Source organism: Panthera tigris, chromosome C1, assembly GCF_018350195.1.
Source record: "Panthera tigris isolate Pti1 chromosome C1, P.tigris_Pti1_mat1.1, whole genome shotgun sequence".
Taxonomy (NCBI): domain Eukaryota; kingdom Metazoa; phylum Chordata; class Mammalia; order Carnivora; family Felidae; genus Panthera; species Panthera tigris.
Genome location: NC_056667.1, coordinates 38,350,386 through 38,366,048, shown reverse-complemented (window position 1 = coordinate 38,366,048; position 15,663 = coordinate 38,350,386). Strand labels below are relative to the sequence as shown.

The 15,663-nt window shown below is 46.3% G+C and overlaps 1 protein-coding gene across 20 annotated transcripts in view; it reads left to right on the top strand.

Moving 5' to 3' along the window:
- The window catches only part of LOC102965268 (BEN domain-containing protein 5), a 1,451,018-nt gene that overhangs the window by 1,214,965 nt on the left and 220,390 nt on the right, over positions 1–15,663 (top strand). For 16 of the 20 annotated variants that reach the window (XR_006221402.1, XR_006221404.1, XR_006221403.1 and 13 more), the window contains one exon: positions 14,807–14,955. The exons of the other annotated variants lie outside the window; for them this stretch is intronic. Coding sequence is in view for 13 of the 16 variants with exons in the window: in XM_042997069.1 (XP_042853003.1) it covers positions 14,807–14,955 (149 nt within the window). In the remaining 3 variants the exon portion in view is untranslated. The remainder of the gene's footprint in view (positions 1–14,806; positions 14,956–15,663) is intronic. 20 annotated transcript variants of the gene reach the window in all.

The window sequence follows — 15,663 nt, the reverse complement described above, 5'->3', positions numbered from 1 at the left end:
CTAAATGCCACGGGAGGGATATGGATAAAGTGATAGAGTTCAAAGGATGGAGAAGTTGTTTATAACTGAGAGAGACTTCAGGAAGGAGGTGGGCCTTGAAGCAGGCCTTGAAGGGTGGGGGTGTCTCAAGGCACAAGAGGAGGCAGAGGGCAGCAGCCACTGAGGACAAGAAAGCACCCGGAACATGCTAAAAAGAGATATGGCACATGTAGTTTGAGGACAGGTGGTTAAAGACCTTGAAAACCACGCCAGCTTGAAGTGTTGGACTTGTTTGGGAAGGAATGAGAGACACCGAAAGGCTTGGAGGGTCTAGAGGCACATGACCTTAGGAGGATTGATACAAAGATGTAGAAAACTCCTTTGGTTTGCTCACAGAAGAACTTGAGAGGATTTTAATGCTGCAAGTGCCAGTAACAAACCAGGTTTTTAGGTTTTCCTACCTAACGTGGTTTAAAAGTAGGAATCAGGAGATTTGAAAGGTGGCAGCCTTGATAGCAATGAGAAATGACTGCCTAGTAGAGAGAACAAGACGGAAACCCTCTCTCAAACACAAGAATCCAGGATGGTAAAAGCTATAGGCCAGTCAGTATTGCAGAAACCAGTGAAACACTGGTTCATAGCCTCCACATCCCCAGAGGACAATCATTAACAACCCCATGTCAGTGTTTTCTGCCTAAACATGGAAGTAATCTAGTCTGCAAACATAAGTTCTGTTCCCAAAGTTTAAATCAAATATAATTTTGTACTCAAGAAGGAAGCCTTGTGTTATCAAGACAATAGATTTGTATGTAAAGCCTCATTCATTTGTCTTTGATGTTTAGATAAATGTGCTCTTACCCTACCTATATTTATAGGCACCTTTTATATCGTCAAGTGTGTCCCCAAGGCAGTGTCTCAGTAGATCTTCAGAATGGCTCAGGGAGGCAGCTGAGAGGCCTTTCCCTGCAGTTGTCACAGAGAAAGAAACTGAGGTTAGGACTTACCCAGAGTCTCTGGGGAGGCAGAGACAGAGCTCATGTCAGACCAACGGCCCTGACTCCTGGACCGGTAATTTCCTCATCTTCCAACTCTGCCTTGGCCTTGGCCCTTCTCCCAAGTCGTAGCCCGTGACACTAAAGGTCACATGGGGTGTACAACCTAAGGAGATACTAGAATTCTATATAAAAATAAAACCATAAAGAGAAACCCTAACTATAAAATTTGTAAAAGCATTGTTGGTCTTGGAGTGGGGTGGGGGTGGGGAAAGAACTGGAATTTTCAGAGAAAAAAAGTGTTTCCCAGTCCTCAAATGAATAATTTTTATTTTCATTGCACTCAATGTGCTATACCTTTTGTAAACTTCTTGTGGGGAAAATGCACACTAACAACAAAAACTCTCCACACCGTTTTCAACTCCTGGGGAAACTGCCTGTTTTGTATGATTATGAACTGAACTTAAGCTCCAGAAACCACTCCAAGCCTCTGGAGCAATAAGACCTACATTTTGCATCATTATATGCCTCTTTAGTCTTAAAACACTTAGACAAACTTGACCTCAGCCATAGTTTCAGTGCGTTGAACTTTCCCAGCTCTCCTACCCCACAGGTCTTAAATGCCATCATAAGGACCAGTGGCTGGCTCTTCCCCGATCAGAGTCACCATTGTCTCCATAGTGGACAGGCTAAATATAAATCAGCGCAAGCTACAAGTATGTGTGGAGCACCCACCACCTGCAGTGCCCTGTGCTCTAAGGGTCATGGGCATCCTGGAGCACCACACTGATAGCCCCTGATGTGTGAAAGCTTAAAGTCCATTGATTAGCACTTGGTAAATGGAGAATGATAATGTGCCAAGTTCTAAGACAAACCCACAAGAATATAATAGAAGGGTTTCTACCCTAAGGGGAGTTTATATATTTTCATGGATATCGTCTAGTCTTTGGAGCCAGCCAGGCCTGGATTCAGACCTAGCTTCCCTACTTCCCAACTCTGGCTTCGGGAAGCTTCTTTCCTTCTTTCCTTCTTCCCTTTCTTCCTTCCTTCCTTCCTTCCCTCCTTCCTTCCGTTACTCACTGGTATCCTGCTGTGTGCCAAGCATTTTGCCTAGCGGTAAGAGTTTAATATATTTAAGATATAGCCCTTGCCCTCTGCCCTTGAAGAGGTCAAAGTTTGATGAAGGAGACAGCCACTGACACAAATATGACAACACAGGGCATAAATGTCACCATAGAGACAAAAGCACATGGGGCTATGGGACTATAGAAGAGGAGTACCCACAGAATTTGGGGAGGTTGGGGAAGAAAGACTTCCTGAAGGAAAGTACATCTAAGCGGAGGCCTGAAGGGTGAATTTTTGTTATCCAGGCATGAGCGAATGGGTGGGAAGAATGAGGAGCAATCTACACAGAGAGTACCTCTCTGAGCCTTGATGTTCTCATCTGTAAAATGGAAATAATAACATCCCCCTCACAGCCTTGTGACACAGGGCATAGTGCTTATGTTCTGGTTGGTGCTCACTTATTGTCAGCTTCTTTTTCACACCGTTTAGTGGAGGGGCTAAGGAAGGGTCCAGTTTGATTTTTAACGCTCTCTCCCCCTCTACCTCCCCTAACTAGTAATTGGCTATATGACCTTGAGCAGGTTAACTATCTTCTCTACCTGTCAGAGTCTCCTGTTATAGAAAATAAAAGGTTGTGTACATATATGTATACACATATATACACATACACATACACATACACATACACATACACATATACACTTACACATATGTTCCCTTATTCAGTCAGGCAGCTAACATTGACCCTATGCTTTCTGAGCCTAGGGGCCTGGGGAGTACAAAGAAGACTAAGAGGTTGGAAGTTGGGGTGTGGGTAGTGATGGAGGAAAACATGTAAGCGTGTAGTTGAAATGCAGTATAATGAGTCCTGGGGCAGAGACTAGCCTAGCGTTTGAAGGTGGAGCTCTCTTGGTGAGTCTGTGAAGACAGCCCCTGCTGTAACAGCTCCTCGTCTGTACACACCGTCAAGAAACCGGTAACATGGCAGATAAGAGCCAAAAAGTGACTAAGGCCTTCTTTGTTTCTTGGCTTCACGTGTTCTCTGAAAGCATCCTGAGCTCTACCATCCTTGAGCCTCTGGGCCTGCCTCAAGCATTGTTCTTAGAGGCCTGTCCTTGCATATTTTCTCCTGTCCACCTTGCCTGGGGACCCAGCTCAACAGCCTTTGTCCAGCTTGAGTGCTGAATCATCTACACCATAACAGGCAGATTCAGAAGCAAGAAAGCCAACAGGTCAAGGATGCTCAGTTTTAAAAGGAAGGCTCCCTGCTCGGAAGAATCATTGCTGACTCCCCCAGCCACTGAGGTTCTGCAGGTGGTAGACGGGAAGAGGCAGAGAGCAGGAGCCTGGCCCCTTGACCTGATGGAGACCTCAGAGTGGTGAATGGCCCTCTAGCAGTCAGGAGTTGTAATGGTGCACCTGGTGGAGGTCGAGGGAGAATGATAGAGGACAGCAGCAAGATGGTATAAGAAGATGTTTCAGAGACTGCCCTGGTGGCTCACTTTTTCATTTGTACATTTATTAATTCTTCTTTCATTCATTCCACAAATACACAGAAGCTGGATTTAATAGGAAAGTCTCAGAAGCTGGATTTAATAGGAAAGAGTCTCTGGAGTCCTGAGAGAGCTTATCTAGGAAATGGACTGGTGTCCTCATGTTGCTGATGAGGAAATAAGCTCAGAAAGTGTCACAGGCCTATTCCCAGGGGTCTCTTGACACCTAGTCCTGTGTGCCTCTCTCTGGGCCCTCACCTACATGGCCTTCTTTAGCCCTTGGACTTCATTGTCATGGAGATGGAGGTGACTCCTCGGCCCCTGCCCCCCCCCCCTCCGACAAAGAACATCTTCTCTGTGAAACAGAACTTTCTGTGATCTTAGCATAGGAAGTTGCCCTCTTTGCTCAGAAGGAACCCCACTGTCCTATCCTGAGGGTCTCTCCTCTCAGGGTCTCTGTGACAACATCAAAATTAACTGAGGAAGCAAACGTAAAGAATAAAGCACTGTGACCAGCATATTGTGTTTAATAAATGCCAGTCTCTTTTTCCTTTTCTGCCCTTTTTTACCCACCCTCTCCCAAAGAAGTAAATGCTGAGGACACACAAAGCACACAGATAATTCCAGTTGGTAAAGTGCAGATTTATTTGTGCATTTATTCATTACTTACATTCATTCAACAATTATTTATTGAGGGCATGCTTTGTGCCAGGACTGCATTAGGTGCCAGGAATATAGAAACAAACAAGACAGTCTCTTTTTTAAATATTAACAAGTATTTATGCGTAGTATTTATTAAACTGGAGCTTGGCAGACTCAGAATTCCAAGGGCTTGAGGAGAAACACACAGGGGAAAGGCAACTGCAAGGGGGAGCTTTGGCGTAGGAGAAAGAGTAAACCCTAGGGTCTCTCTTGGGTTCTCCTCGGCTACATTCTTTGTCCTTCGAGGTCAAAGACAAAAGCTTAGATATTGTCCTCAGTATTAGCAACACAAGTGCCTCTCAGATAGTTACATTCATTTTGGTGTGACTCAGGGAATGTTAGTCCAGCTAAAGCTGGAAAGGGCTCTGTGAGGAATAGAGAGAGGAGGGTGTAATCGCTGCCTCCGAGATGCACACACAATCCAGAGGGGAGCACAGACCCGTACACAACAGGACACCAAGCAGAACAAAACAAGTGCTGTGATTGCATGAGGTAGGCTTATAATGGTTTTAGATTTGGGGTGTGCTTTGTCAGGGAATGTAGGTGGTTATGATAAATTCTGGCCAGAAAGAGGCATAGATAATAAGCATAATAATAGTAATTCACATATGTGTGACACTTCACAGGTTTCAAAGCACCTTGACATTTTTATGTCATTGGACTATTGCGATAGCCTTATTGCGAGGCCAGGTAAGGTTGATTATCTCCATTTGAGCGAGGAGAAGCAAAAAGAAGAGATAACGTCCCTGTTGGCCAGATCACAAGCTGGTTGAAATTTTTGAAGGGGAAAGCCATTGTGGTCTGCAAATCTGTCTTGGCTCTTTAGAGCTAGGTTTCTATCACCTCTGTTCCCCTCTGGGCTCATGCCTTGTGTTCTGTCCAAAGTCCGTTAAAATACCAGCTTTGATCTTTAAAATCCTTTGCAGTCCGAGCTGGATTCTTTAAGCACAGGTCTCTGATGGTGCCTTTGAAAAGGCAGCTAATGTCAGCCAAATGCCTCCTGCTGGCCTTACCCCTGTGCTGGAGGCAGCCTGGGCTTTGGCAACAGATATTACTTGGGTTTGAATCTCAGCTCTCTGGTTCAGTACCCATGCAACTTCAAGTAAATGACTGAGCCTTTCTCAGCCTCTGTTTTCTCCTCTTTGAGATGGATATCTTAATGCCTACCACATACCAGGAGAGCCAATTTGGTCATTAAGAGCCTGCATGGGCCCAGAGGTCTGGAATACTGGGGTTTTGAACCCTGGCTTTTCCATGGTCTGATTTGTTACCTTGGGCAAGTTACTTAACTTTCTGGGCCTTAGTTTCCTCATCTGTAAAGCAGAGTCAATGGTAATAGTAACCATTATGGTTCTTATGAGGATTAAATGAGCAAATGCATGTTAAGACCTGTGTCCAGGGGCTAGCACATAGTCAGTGCTCAGTGGGTCCAGCATATATGATGTAGGATCATTTGAGGATACATATGGGATAATGTTTGTATGATGCTTGGCATATCATAGACTCTTCATTGTCCTGCAGCAGAACACAGGTACGGTTGTCTCCTGGAGATTGCTACTGCCTCTTGTAAGTCCTCCAAAATCATATTTGAATAGTCCATTTTACAACTTTGCCTGGCCTTGATCTCAAGCTCACTGGTGTGTAGTTTATATAATTCTCCCTCCACTCACTTTTCCTAGGCAGAATTCCATCTTCCCATCCCCAGTCCTCAACCACTCCTTTTGACCCCCTCAATCCTTCAGATTGGCACTTCATGGCTCAGTTTCCCCTTTGCCAGGGCTCTCCTTCTGGGGCCTGTTCATCTCAGGACACTTTTCCACCTCCTTCAGCCTCAGTGTGTTCTCGCCAATAAGCAGGAACACTCACAGAAGTTGGGTACTGAGGGAGGCCGACGAGGATGGGTTTGTGTATCCCCATTGCAAAGGTGGATCCATAGGAGATCCGCAAGCTGCCAGCTGCCTCAGTGAGTGGTGGAGCGGGGCCAAAACCACTGTGCCCTGTGCCTCCTCAACTTGGATAACAGGAAAAGATCTAGCAGTGAGAACTGGAATTTTTTCTCTTAAAGATATAGGTTATCTTCTCTACTTTGAAGGGCCTTTTGCACCACTGACTGAAAGATTATCCACAATTCCTCCCAGATTGTTTTAAGAACAGATTTCAGAGTGGCAGGACACTTCATAACCCTCCTTTTTCTCCCTGGAGTTCATTTTTCTGGGGGGCTGAGAGATAAGTCCAGGCTGTCCCTCTGTTACCTGCTTGGGGAGCCAGAACACGTAGGAGCTGCTGGACTTTTCTCCACTGCCAGAATAGGAATGTGCTTTCCTCTTAGAACAAGGCTTTGCCTGATGGTCATTGCCTTTGGTGTGGCTGTGTGGCAGGCTTGTTCCCTGCTGGATTTGCCAATCAGAGGAAATGGAGGTAGGAAAGGGCTACTTACAGACAAGAGCTTGCCTCTCTGAACATCTGCTTTGGGCTTGACATTAGGTGCTTGTCATATTTAAAACAGCCTCTGCAGTAGATAGGATCATCAACTGAGGCCCGAAGAGTAGGCTCAGAGAGATTAAGTAGCTTTCCTGAGGCTACACAACCAGTAGATGGTGAAACTAGCTTTCACATTGAGGCCTATCTCCCTTTTCCATCCACCAGGTAGGCCGAGCCCACAGGCACCCAGACCCTGTGTTTCTACAGAGGCCATGTCACTCCTGCCTTCATGATTAGACCTCTTTTGTGTGCTGCAGTGGATTCTGGGACTGATGAACCCTTGAGCTATTGGATGGAAGTAGTTTTTATAGAAATTATCTCTTTAAATGAGAGCCCAGTCCAACCCTTCACCCCCATCTTGTAGATGGGAAAACTGAGGACTAGAGAGGGACCAGGACATGCCTAGGCAATATGGAATCTGAACAAATTCATCATAATGAAGCAGCAGAAGGTTAATATTGAGCCAAGATGGATGAATGGAATCATTCTGGTCACCGGGGTTCTACAGGGCCCAGAGTCTGGCCATACTCTCTCTCCATTACTGTTCCAGGCAGCTGAGTTTGGTTGGAGGTAATTCTTAAAGTTGCAGCACCCTAGTCCTGTAGGGAGTCCCAGAATTCACTTAGTGCACCCTCCTACATGGGACAGGAAGCCTTGTGTAGCCTCCTTGCCTCCTGGAACATCCCTCTAGACACAGGAAGCTCACTCACTGCCTTCCAGTGCAGCCCATTCCATTATTGGATGGTTCTGACTGTAGGGACACATATTTGTACAAGAACATTTATTAGACTCTTCCTTTGTTCCAGGCCCTATGCTGGGCACAGGGAAATCAAATAGCTAAGACCCTGGAACTGCCTTAAAAAGTCACAGTCTCATCAGCAGATGGGTAGAATCCAGTGTGAGCCTTGCTGTGCTCCTGGGCTCTCCGGGCACTGGGAGAAGATATAGAGGAAGGCTCAGGAGATGACGGGGGCAGGGGTACTATAGGTGGCTGGGGAAGGCCCCCAGATGAGGAACTAGTTAGGTTCACCCAAAGGAAGAGGAAGAGAACAGTACCTCAGGCAACAGGACAGCCTGAACAAAAACTTGGCATTAATGAGAGAAGCTGGCTCTCTCAAGTAGGTTCTGTCTGGACCGCACAGTGAAGAGGTAGATAGGAAGGAGTGCATGTCTGGCAGGGCAGACTCATGCTGTTCTGCACATTCCTGCCGTTTGGATGCTTATCTGGGCCCAGATGGTTGGGTGGAGAAGGAAGTGGTAGAACCACAGATGAAGAACCAACCCAGTTTTGACTGCCCCACCAGCTGGCGGAAGATAGGCGCAGAGCTCCTGGGGGGTGAGATGAATCCTGGGGACACTCCCTCATCCTGCCCCCCATGGAGTTCTTCACAGACTGCTCCCCCATGCCCCAGGAAGGTCAGAGATGAACTGAGGGTCTCACAGAATGGGTATTACGTGACAAGCCTGTGAAATCTGAAAAGTGCAGTTAGCTGAGGAGGTGTAGAGTAGTGGAAAGAGCAGGTCTTTGGAGCTAACAGCCCAGAATTGGAGTACTCACCCCCTGTGCAACTTTTGGCAAATTATTTTACCACTCTGAGCCTCTACAGAGATAATAAGATCTGTTTTTCAGGACTTCCATGAGGATTAAATTCTTTCATTCAACACATGTTCAATGACTGATGTGCGCCAGAGACATTGTACTGGGTGCTGGGGAGATAGCAGTGAGCCAAGGTCCATGGCTAACCTTGGAGTTGCCATCTAGCCAGGGGGATATGAAACAAATAATTACTTGACATCAGTGTGAAAAATACTGCAGAGATTTTTTTTAAAAAGAGATTTTGGCATAAGGCATATAACAAAGAAGACGTTCAGTAGGCGTTGGTCAGGTTCTCAGAGATAAGCAAATAAGTCATTTAAAATAGGCATCTGCAGTTCCTCAGAGTGGGACCCCCATGACTGGGAACCTGGGCCCTCTCCTGCCATGCCTTGCTGGGTTTCTGCCCCATGGTGAGGGGATGCTCACAGGTCCTTCCCAGCTCTGCTGCTCTGTGGTTCTGACTCCCAAGGAGGAGACCCCACTGTAGGGACATCCATGTGAGCTGCAGGGACTTGCCAATCTGGTATTGAAGGCTCTACCAGCTTCTCCTGCCTCTGCCCAGCAAAGCCTGCTCCAACCCTCACTCACAGAAGGCATTGGGAAAATCAGGAGTGAGGGGGAGAAGGACCCAAAGAGCCACTATTTACTGTGATCCCATCCCCTGCCTGACTGCCCCTCCACCTTCCCCAGACCTCGTCACACATCAGTGCTCCAGCCAGAGCTCACCTCTTCCCTGAAGCTTCCCAGGGTCACCAAGTCAGTAGTGACCTTTCCCTCCCCAGACTGGTGGACTTGTACAGATCGTTAGGCTGCCAACTTCCTGGCTGGTCAGGGAGCCTTGATTATGTGCCACTTGCCTTCACTGGATGGGGATAACTCCTTGCCCAGCCCTTTGCTCCCAATGAGTTCCTGCCCATCCATCCTCCAGACCCCAGCACACAAGTATGTGGCTGTCTTTCTGAAGCCCTCCTAGCATCCTCCAGATGGAGCATCCCTTCCTTTGCTTTTGTTCCCAAGTCTTTATCCTTACCCTTGTCAACCACATGGGTGGTGACCTGTTGCCTGTCTTTTGTCACCACTGGGCTGTGAGCCAATCAGGGCCATCTAGCCTAGTACTGGCACTTAGTAGGTGCTTAGTAGATTCTCACTGAAGGAATGAGACCAGATATGTCCCCACCATCACTGGAAGCATAAATATGGGGCAAAAAAACCCAGATGTGTAGTGACAATAGCAGGTGAAAGTGGCCGATACCTTTCGTGAAAAAAATGATAGGGCCCATAGGGATCCACCTGCCCAGCTCTGGACCATGTCCCCTGCCTCTTTCCAAGGCTCTTGTGCACCTCCTTCACTGTTGCATAGCTCTTCCCATGCTTAGTCTTTAAACAGAGTGGAATCCTCTTTCTTCTACCCAATCCAGTGTACCTCTGTGCCACAGTAGGTGTTCCGAATGCATGTAAGAATTTTGACTTGATTGACTTTGCATTTAGGAAGAAACTGGAATCATACCTGTAGCAGAGACACTTCCTGTTCACTGGCAGAAGTAAATGGAAGGATTAAGTATGTTTTAAGAAAAGTCTAATATTATTAGCCCATCTGTTACTCAGAAATGGTATTTACTGTTCAAACATATACACAGATTTTGAAGAAATGGATGACTTCTGAACCTCCTGGAAGTCACACAAGCATTAACTTTTTAGAAAGTTTTCAAGAAGAACAGCATTAGTCTAATTTAAGCCAGACAGAACCAGAAAGATATAATTTCATTTATTCGTTGTGCCAATGTTTATCAAGCCGCTTTCTCTGTGCCATGATTCCCATTTTATGGAAGAGGCCCCTGGGGCTTAAAGAGGTCAAATAAATAACAGAACCTGGACTTGCACCTGGTTTTCTAACTAAATCCAGTGCTTGTCTGTCAAATCACAGCTATTTGTATGCAAAGAAATGGAGTTTCACATGTAAAATTCTCAACTTCTCCAGAATTGGGGCATGCTGTATTTTCTCTGGGTCCCCAGTGCCTTACAGGGCCCAGATCTGGGTATGCGTTCAGGGATTGCATACTGAATGGGTTCCTGAATGACTGAATGAAAAGACAAGTACTACCTTTTATGCTTTTGTAAAAGCTTCCCTTACCCAGCTGAGAGGCTTCTCTTCATGGAAGGTGTATTTTCCCCAAAATAAACCTGAAGTAGATCAAAAGGCCTTTTTTTTTCTTTTTAATTCCTACTCTTCCCACAAAGTGAAAAAAGTTCCTTTGTTACTTAAAATATCTGCACCAGATTGTACAATGCTGTCTCTTAGCACAAGTGCTTATTATTGTGGCTAATTTGGTCACATGTGTTTGAAGGAGAACAATGCCTCAGAAATTTTTAAAAGCAAAACAGCAATCTGAGGCATTTGTTGTAATGAGATGTAAATTGCCAACATCGGTAGTAGAACCGACTAAAATTTGCAATGAAATGTTTTTCTCCCCCCTCCCTTAAATTAAAAGCACTAGAGGCCCTCCCTCTTCTCCCCAAAGAAATCATATGCTTTTTTTTTGTTCCTTTTCTCTTGGATTCTGTAATACGGAACACCCTGCTTTACTCCCGGATTCATTCTTTTGTTTATCTGCCATTTCCTGATCCTCTGTTTTGTGCCTGCCTCGGTGCTGGACTCTTCCAGAGGCATTATCAGCTTGCATGGTGGCTATTGGTAATCCACATTTTGCAGGTAGGAAAGCTGAGGCACAGAGAGGTGAGGTGATTTGTCTGAGGTTATGCAGCTGTGATTTACCCCCAGTTCCCTTGAGGAACCCCTTCCAAGATGTGCCTTTGGCTGGTCTGCCCTCCGGGCTGAGGCTGAGGAGCCAGGTACCTTCTGTGTACAGTACTGAAGACGGGGCAGCTGCAGAGACAGTACTGACACCTGGCAGCCTCCGGATGCTCCACGGTGCTGACGGACAATGGGAGGAAATAGTTTTCCCTGGGAGCCAGAAGATCCCAGTGCAGCAGTCCCTGAGGAGATCAGCATGAGCCCGAGGGAGCGTGGGTGTGCCGTGGAGTGCCAGGACGGACTCTGTGCACCAAGGCCATGGTTTAGTGGTGGGCTAACTGAAGCACCCGGGAATAACTTGTGTATGAAGGAGGTGGAGCAGGGGTGAGCACTGTTTACCGAGTACCCAGTCCGCACCAGACTCTGGCGTAATCATTTCATATATATGGTCAACTCACTGAATCTTCAGTCTCGCCAGGTCTCTGTTGTCATTGCTTCTTTCAAGTGAGGCCACAGGGCCAGGAAGGTTAAGTAATCATTAATGTGGAAATTACCTGTTGAGGGTAGAACGTGAACCAGACGCTGCTGAGCCCTGGTCTCTGAAATAAGAAGACACAGTCCCTGCCTGGCCTCAAGCCTCACCATCTAGTGGGGGGAACATGCCTAGAAACAGCTGAGAGCATCTGATTATATGGGGCGGGGAGTCCACACGGGGACAGAGCTCACCCACCTGAGGAAGCTTACAACTCACCTAAACAGTAAATGGGGAATCCAGAATTTAAACTCCAGGCTCTTTGACTCCAAATTCCAAGCCAACAGGTAGAGAGAATGGCTTTCTCCTTTTGAAGAGATGGAGGAGGTGGCATTTGAGTCAGGCCTTGAGGTCCGGGTGGAGTGCAGCTAGGTGGGCATCTGTGGGGTAGACTGATCTGACAGCAGGAGCGACACAAGCACAGACTGGGAAGCTGGAAGGAATGGTGTATGCGTGGGGAAGGCCAGGCTGGCACTTTGGAGTGGAGTCTGACTGGGAGGTTGGGGTGGGGATGTGGCAAGGAGGCAGCAGAGGATGGAGCCAGAGAAGCATCTCTCAACCCTCGGTCCTCATGTCCCTTATATGTCCCTCTGTAGCCATCGGAATCGTCCATTCTGTCAGCAGTTTCCAATTTCTACTTGACAGACCTAAGTTCTACTTTGTGGGCTGCCAAAAGGTCACAGTAGTTTAAGAACGGCTCCCACCCACCCTAGCCTGTACCCCCAAGCGCCTCAACTCGGCAGCAGGATTTTGTTTCAGAACCTTTGCCCTGGCCTGTTTAAGTCCCTGCCCACCCCTCCACCCCCAACTCTCTCCCCTCCTGTCACGAAGAATTTACTGAGAGCCTGCAATGTGCCAGCCAGTGCTCTGGCTGCCAAGACTGCACAGAGAATAAAACTTTGCCCCCAAAGAGCTTCACAGTCTAATGCGGACAACAGATTGGCAGATGATTGCAGACAGAATTTGCTGGAAGTATTTACAAAGTAGAGACTCCCCCTACCTGGTGGTGATCAGAGCAAGGCCTCACAGAGGGGACCCCTAAGCTCCATTCTTGGCAGGCAGATGAGGTGGCATTATGCAAGGCCGAGACTTCCAAGGCATAGAGGCCGGGACAGCATGGCATATGGCCCCTCTGCAGAGGTGAGTATCAGGTGAGAACAAGAATTGAGCACCAGGGGTAGAGAGGAGGCTGGTTGTTCTGGGCCTTATGGAGGCTACAACGTATGACCTAATTTTGAGGGTAACTAGGAAGGAAGGTGCTAAGCAAGGAAGGACACGGTTTCAAGGAGATCTCTTTGGCAGCCATTGTGGAGATGGGTGGGGGAGAACCGGACTAAAGTCAGAGCTGAACTGGAGTCATTCTCTTGTCCAACATCTTCCTCTCCTAGAAGGAGAAAGAGACTTTAGAGGAGGGGCACAATCTTGCCAAAGATGACCTGTGAGCCAGTGGCTACAGGGACCTCATCTTCTCAGCCCATCCCCTTTTCCTGTTGCTGAATGTCAGAGCAGGAAGGGACTTCAGATGCCAACTGGGCCATGCCCTTTAGGGGAAACTGGAGTAATTACCTCTGCCCTGATCTCAGAAAAGATCAAATGCTCCACTTGAGTTTGTATCTCAGAAATTCAACCTGAGATCTCACACAGAGAGAAGAGAGACTTTGGCATCTGCTTCTGAAACTGTAGAAGTATTCATTCATTGTTGTCATTCTTTAATTCATTTAGCAAACATTCAGAGACTAGGTACTCAGTGCCAGGTGCTAGGGGCAAAGAGAAGAGTGGGACCCGGGCCCAGCCCCTACATACATCACACAGTGTTAGGAGATGCCCTCAGCACACTTCTGATGCTGTCTGTCCTTCACTCTGCCAATGTCTGCATCTACAATTCACTCACCTGCGGTCACACAATTAAAACAGCAGAGCCAGGCATAGGACCTAACCTTGCTCTACCATGATGAACCATTTTTTTTTCATCAGCACTCTTTTGCTTCCCAGCCATGTTGCATTCTGCTTTGTACAAGGCTTATGCTTGCATCCTTAGAGACTACAGAGATTCTGTCTTGCAGATGGTAGCTGCCAGCAACTCAGGAATGATATTCTTGTTCTGGGAAGCCCTGTCATGAGGAATTTTAGTAACAAAATCACCAATACCTTCTCTACCACCAGCCAAAGTCTGGGGTGTGGCAGTTGAGCATAGAATTGGAACCAGATTGTAATTTAGTGTATAAAGAGCTCCTTATCAGGCGATCCACATAGTTAGGATAAGGGAAGATTGGACCATGAAATTCATTGGTTACTTCAGGTATAGGCATAGCCCAGGGGGACCCACTATAGCAGTAGCTAACTCCCAGATCCCAGACAGCTCAAGAAATGTTTGTGTCGGGAACATTTCCAGGGTACTGAGCTCTCCGTTGGCCTTTGGAGTTGCTCTCCTGCAAAAGTTAATCAAGTCATTCAGCCTTATTTACTCACTTTCATCCTGTTTCTCTGCCCTTTGGTAATCAAGACACAATAGGTGATTTAAAAAATAGTCCATCATTTTTAAAAGCTTAATGGAGAAGAAAAAATACTCCCCTTAGAAACCACCACCATTTATCTAGCTTCCTTTCACTGTTTAAACTGCGCGTAATTTGTGTTGATTGCATTAAAATAGAAATCAGGGTAGCTGCTAGATCAGGCAATCAGAAGCTTAATCTGTATTGTATTTTAATTTCTTGGTTGAAATGCTCCTGTCTAGGTAGATACTAGGTCTTAGGGAGAGGGAGGCCTTTGCATTTGTCCCCACTGCTTTCCTAACCTCTGTTCTTAGGCTGTGGCCCGCTCCACTGCAGGCTGCAGAAGTGGGGTTTTAGCAAATACACACTTTGCATATTGCAGTGATTGCCACCCCTTGTGCACCCCAGTCTTAACAGGACCTCTTTTTCTGACCAGGAAGTTGATTCCCCTGCATTTCCATTCAGACAATGACACCCTCAAAGACCACTTCTCATTCATACTTAGAGTCTTGTTCATTCTTGTCTTCCAATTTCCTACCTTTTCCCTTGTGACGTTCATATCTCATATTATTTTCAAGCCTGGGTTTAAGTGTAGTCCAACGGAAAAAATAAACCAGCATATTTATTTTGTGCCACTGTGTGCTGATAGATGCGTAGTTAAAAATATTTGCCTTTTATTGTCCTTGGAGTTCTAGACAGATCTCTTTTCTTAACTGCCTAGGTCCCGCCATTGACTTGGAAAAAGTAAAGTCAGAATGTCTCGAGCCCGAGCCGGAGTTACGGAGCACTTTCAGTGAGGAAGCAAATACGTCGTCCTATTACCCCGCTCCTGCACCTGTCATGGACAAGTATATCCTAGACAATGGCAAGGTAGTGTTTCAAGCTCAATATCCATTCCCTGCAAGTGTTTGTTAGTCAGAGTGACGATGGAGAGTTTGGTGGGAGCTTCCTGAGACACAGCGTGGCCACTTGGCCTCCTGGCCCGGGCCTCAGTAACTATTTCCAGAGTTCTTGTGTTGTAACTAGTGGAGCTAAACTGGGACTTGTTCTTTTTCTCTTCCCTTTTTTTTTTTTAAATACTGGGCCAAAGCAAGTATAAAACTAAACTGACGTTTTAAAATAGCTTAGTAGTGAGAAAGATTTAAAAAGGCAGGGTGGTTTGATGAAACTTGTCCTACCCTCCTATAAAAACCAGACACATAAAATTTATAAGGTGTACCAGAAATAAAATCTCTGAATGACAGAGAACAACTCAATATGTATCTGTTCACCATTCGCGAAGTATCTATATGTTCTAAGCCCTGTGCTAGATGCCAAGGATAAACTGGTAAATGAGAAGCGCTCCTTGTCCCTAAGCTGGTTCCAAGCTGTATATTCAAACAGTGGTTAGGCCACAGTCCTAGGACCACATATAACTTCTCAGATTTTCTTGTAAGGCTATTGAAAAAAAAAAAGTCATGAAAGAAAACTTAAGCATTATTAATTCTATTAGTACAGGGGTGAAAACTAATGGAATAGCCTTTGGAAGTCTTAAAGTCACGTGTCATAGCAGCTGGGCAGGGAGAAAACGTTCTAACA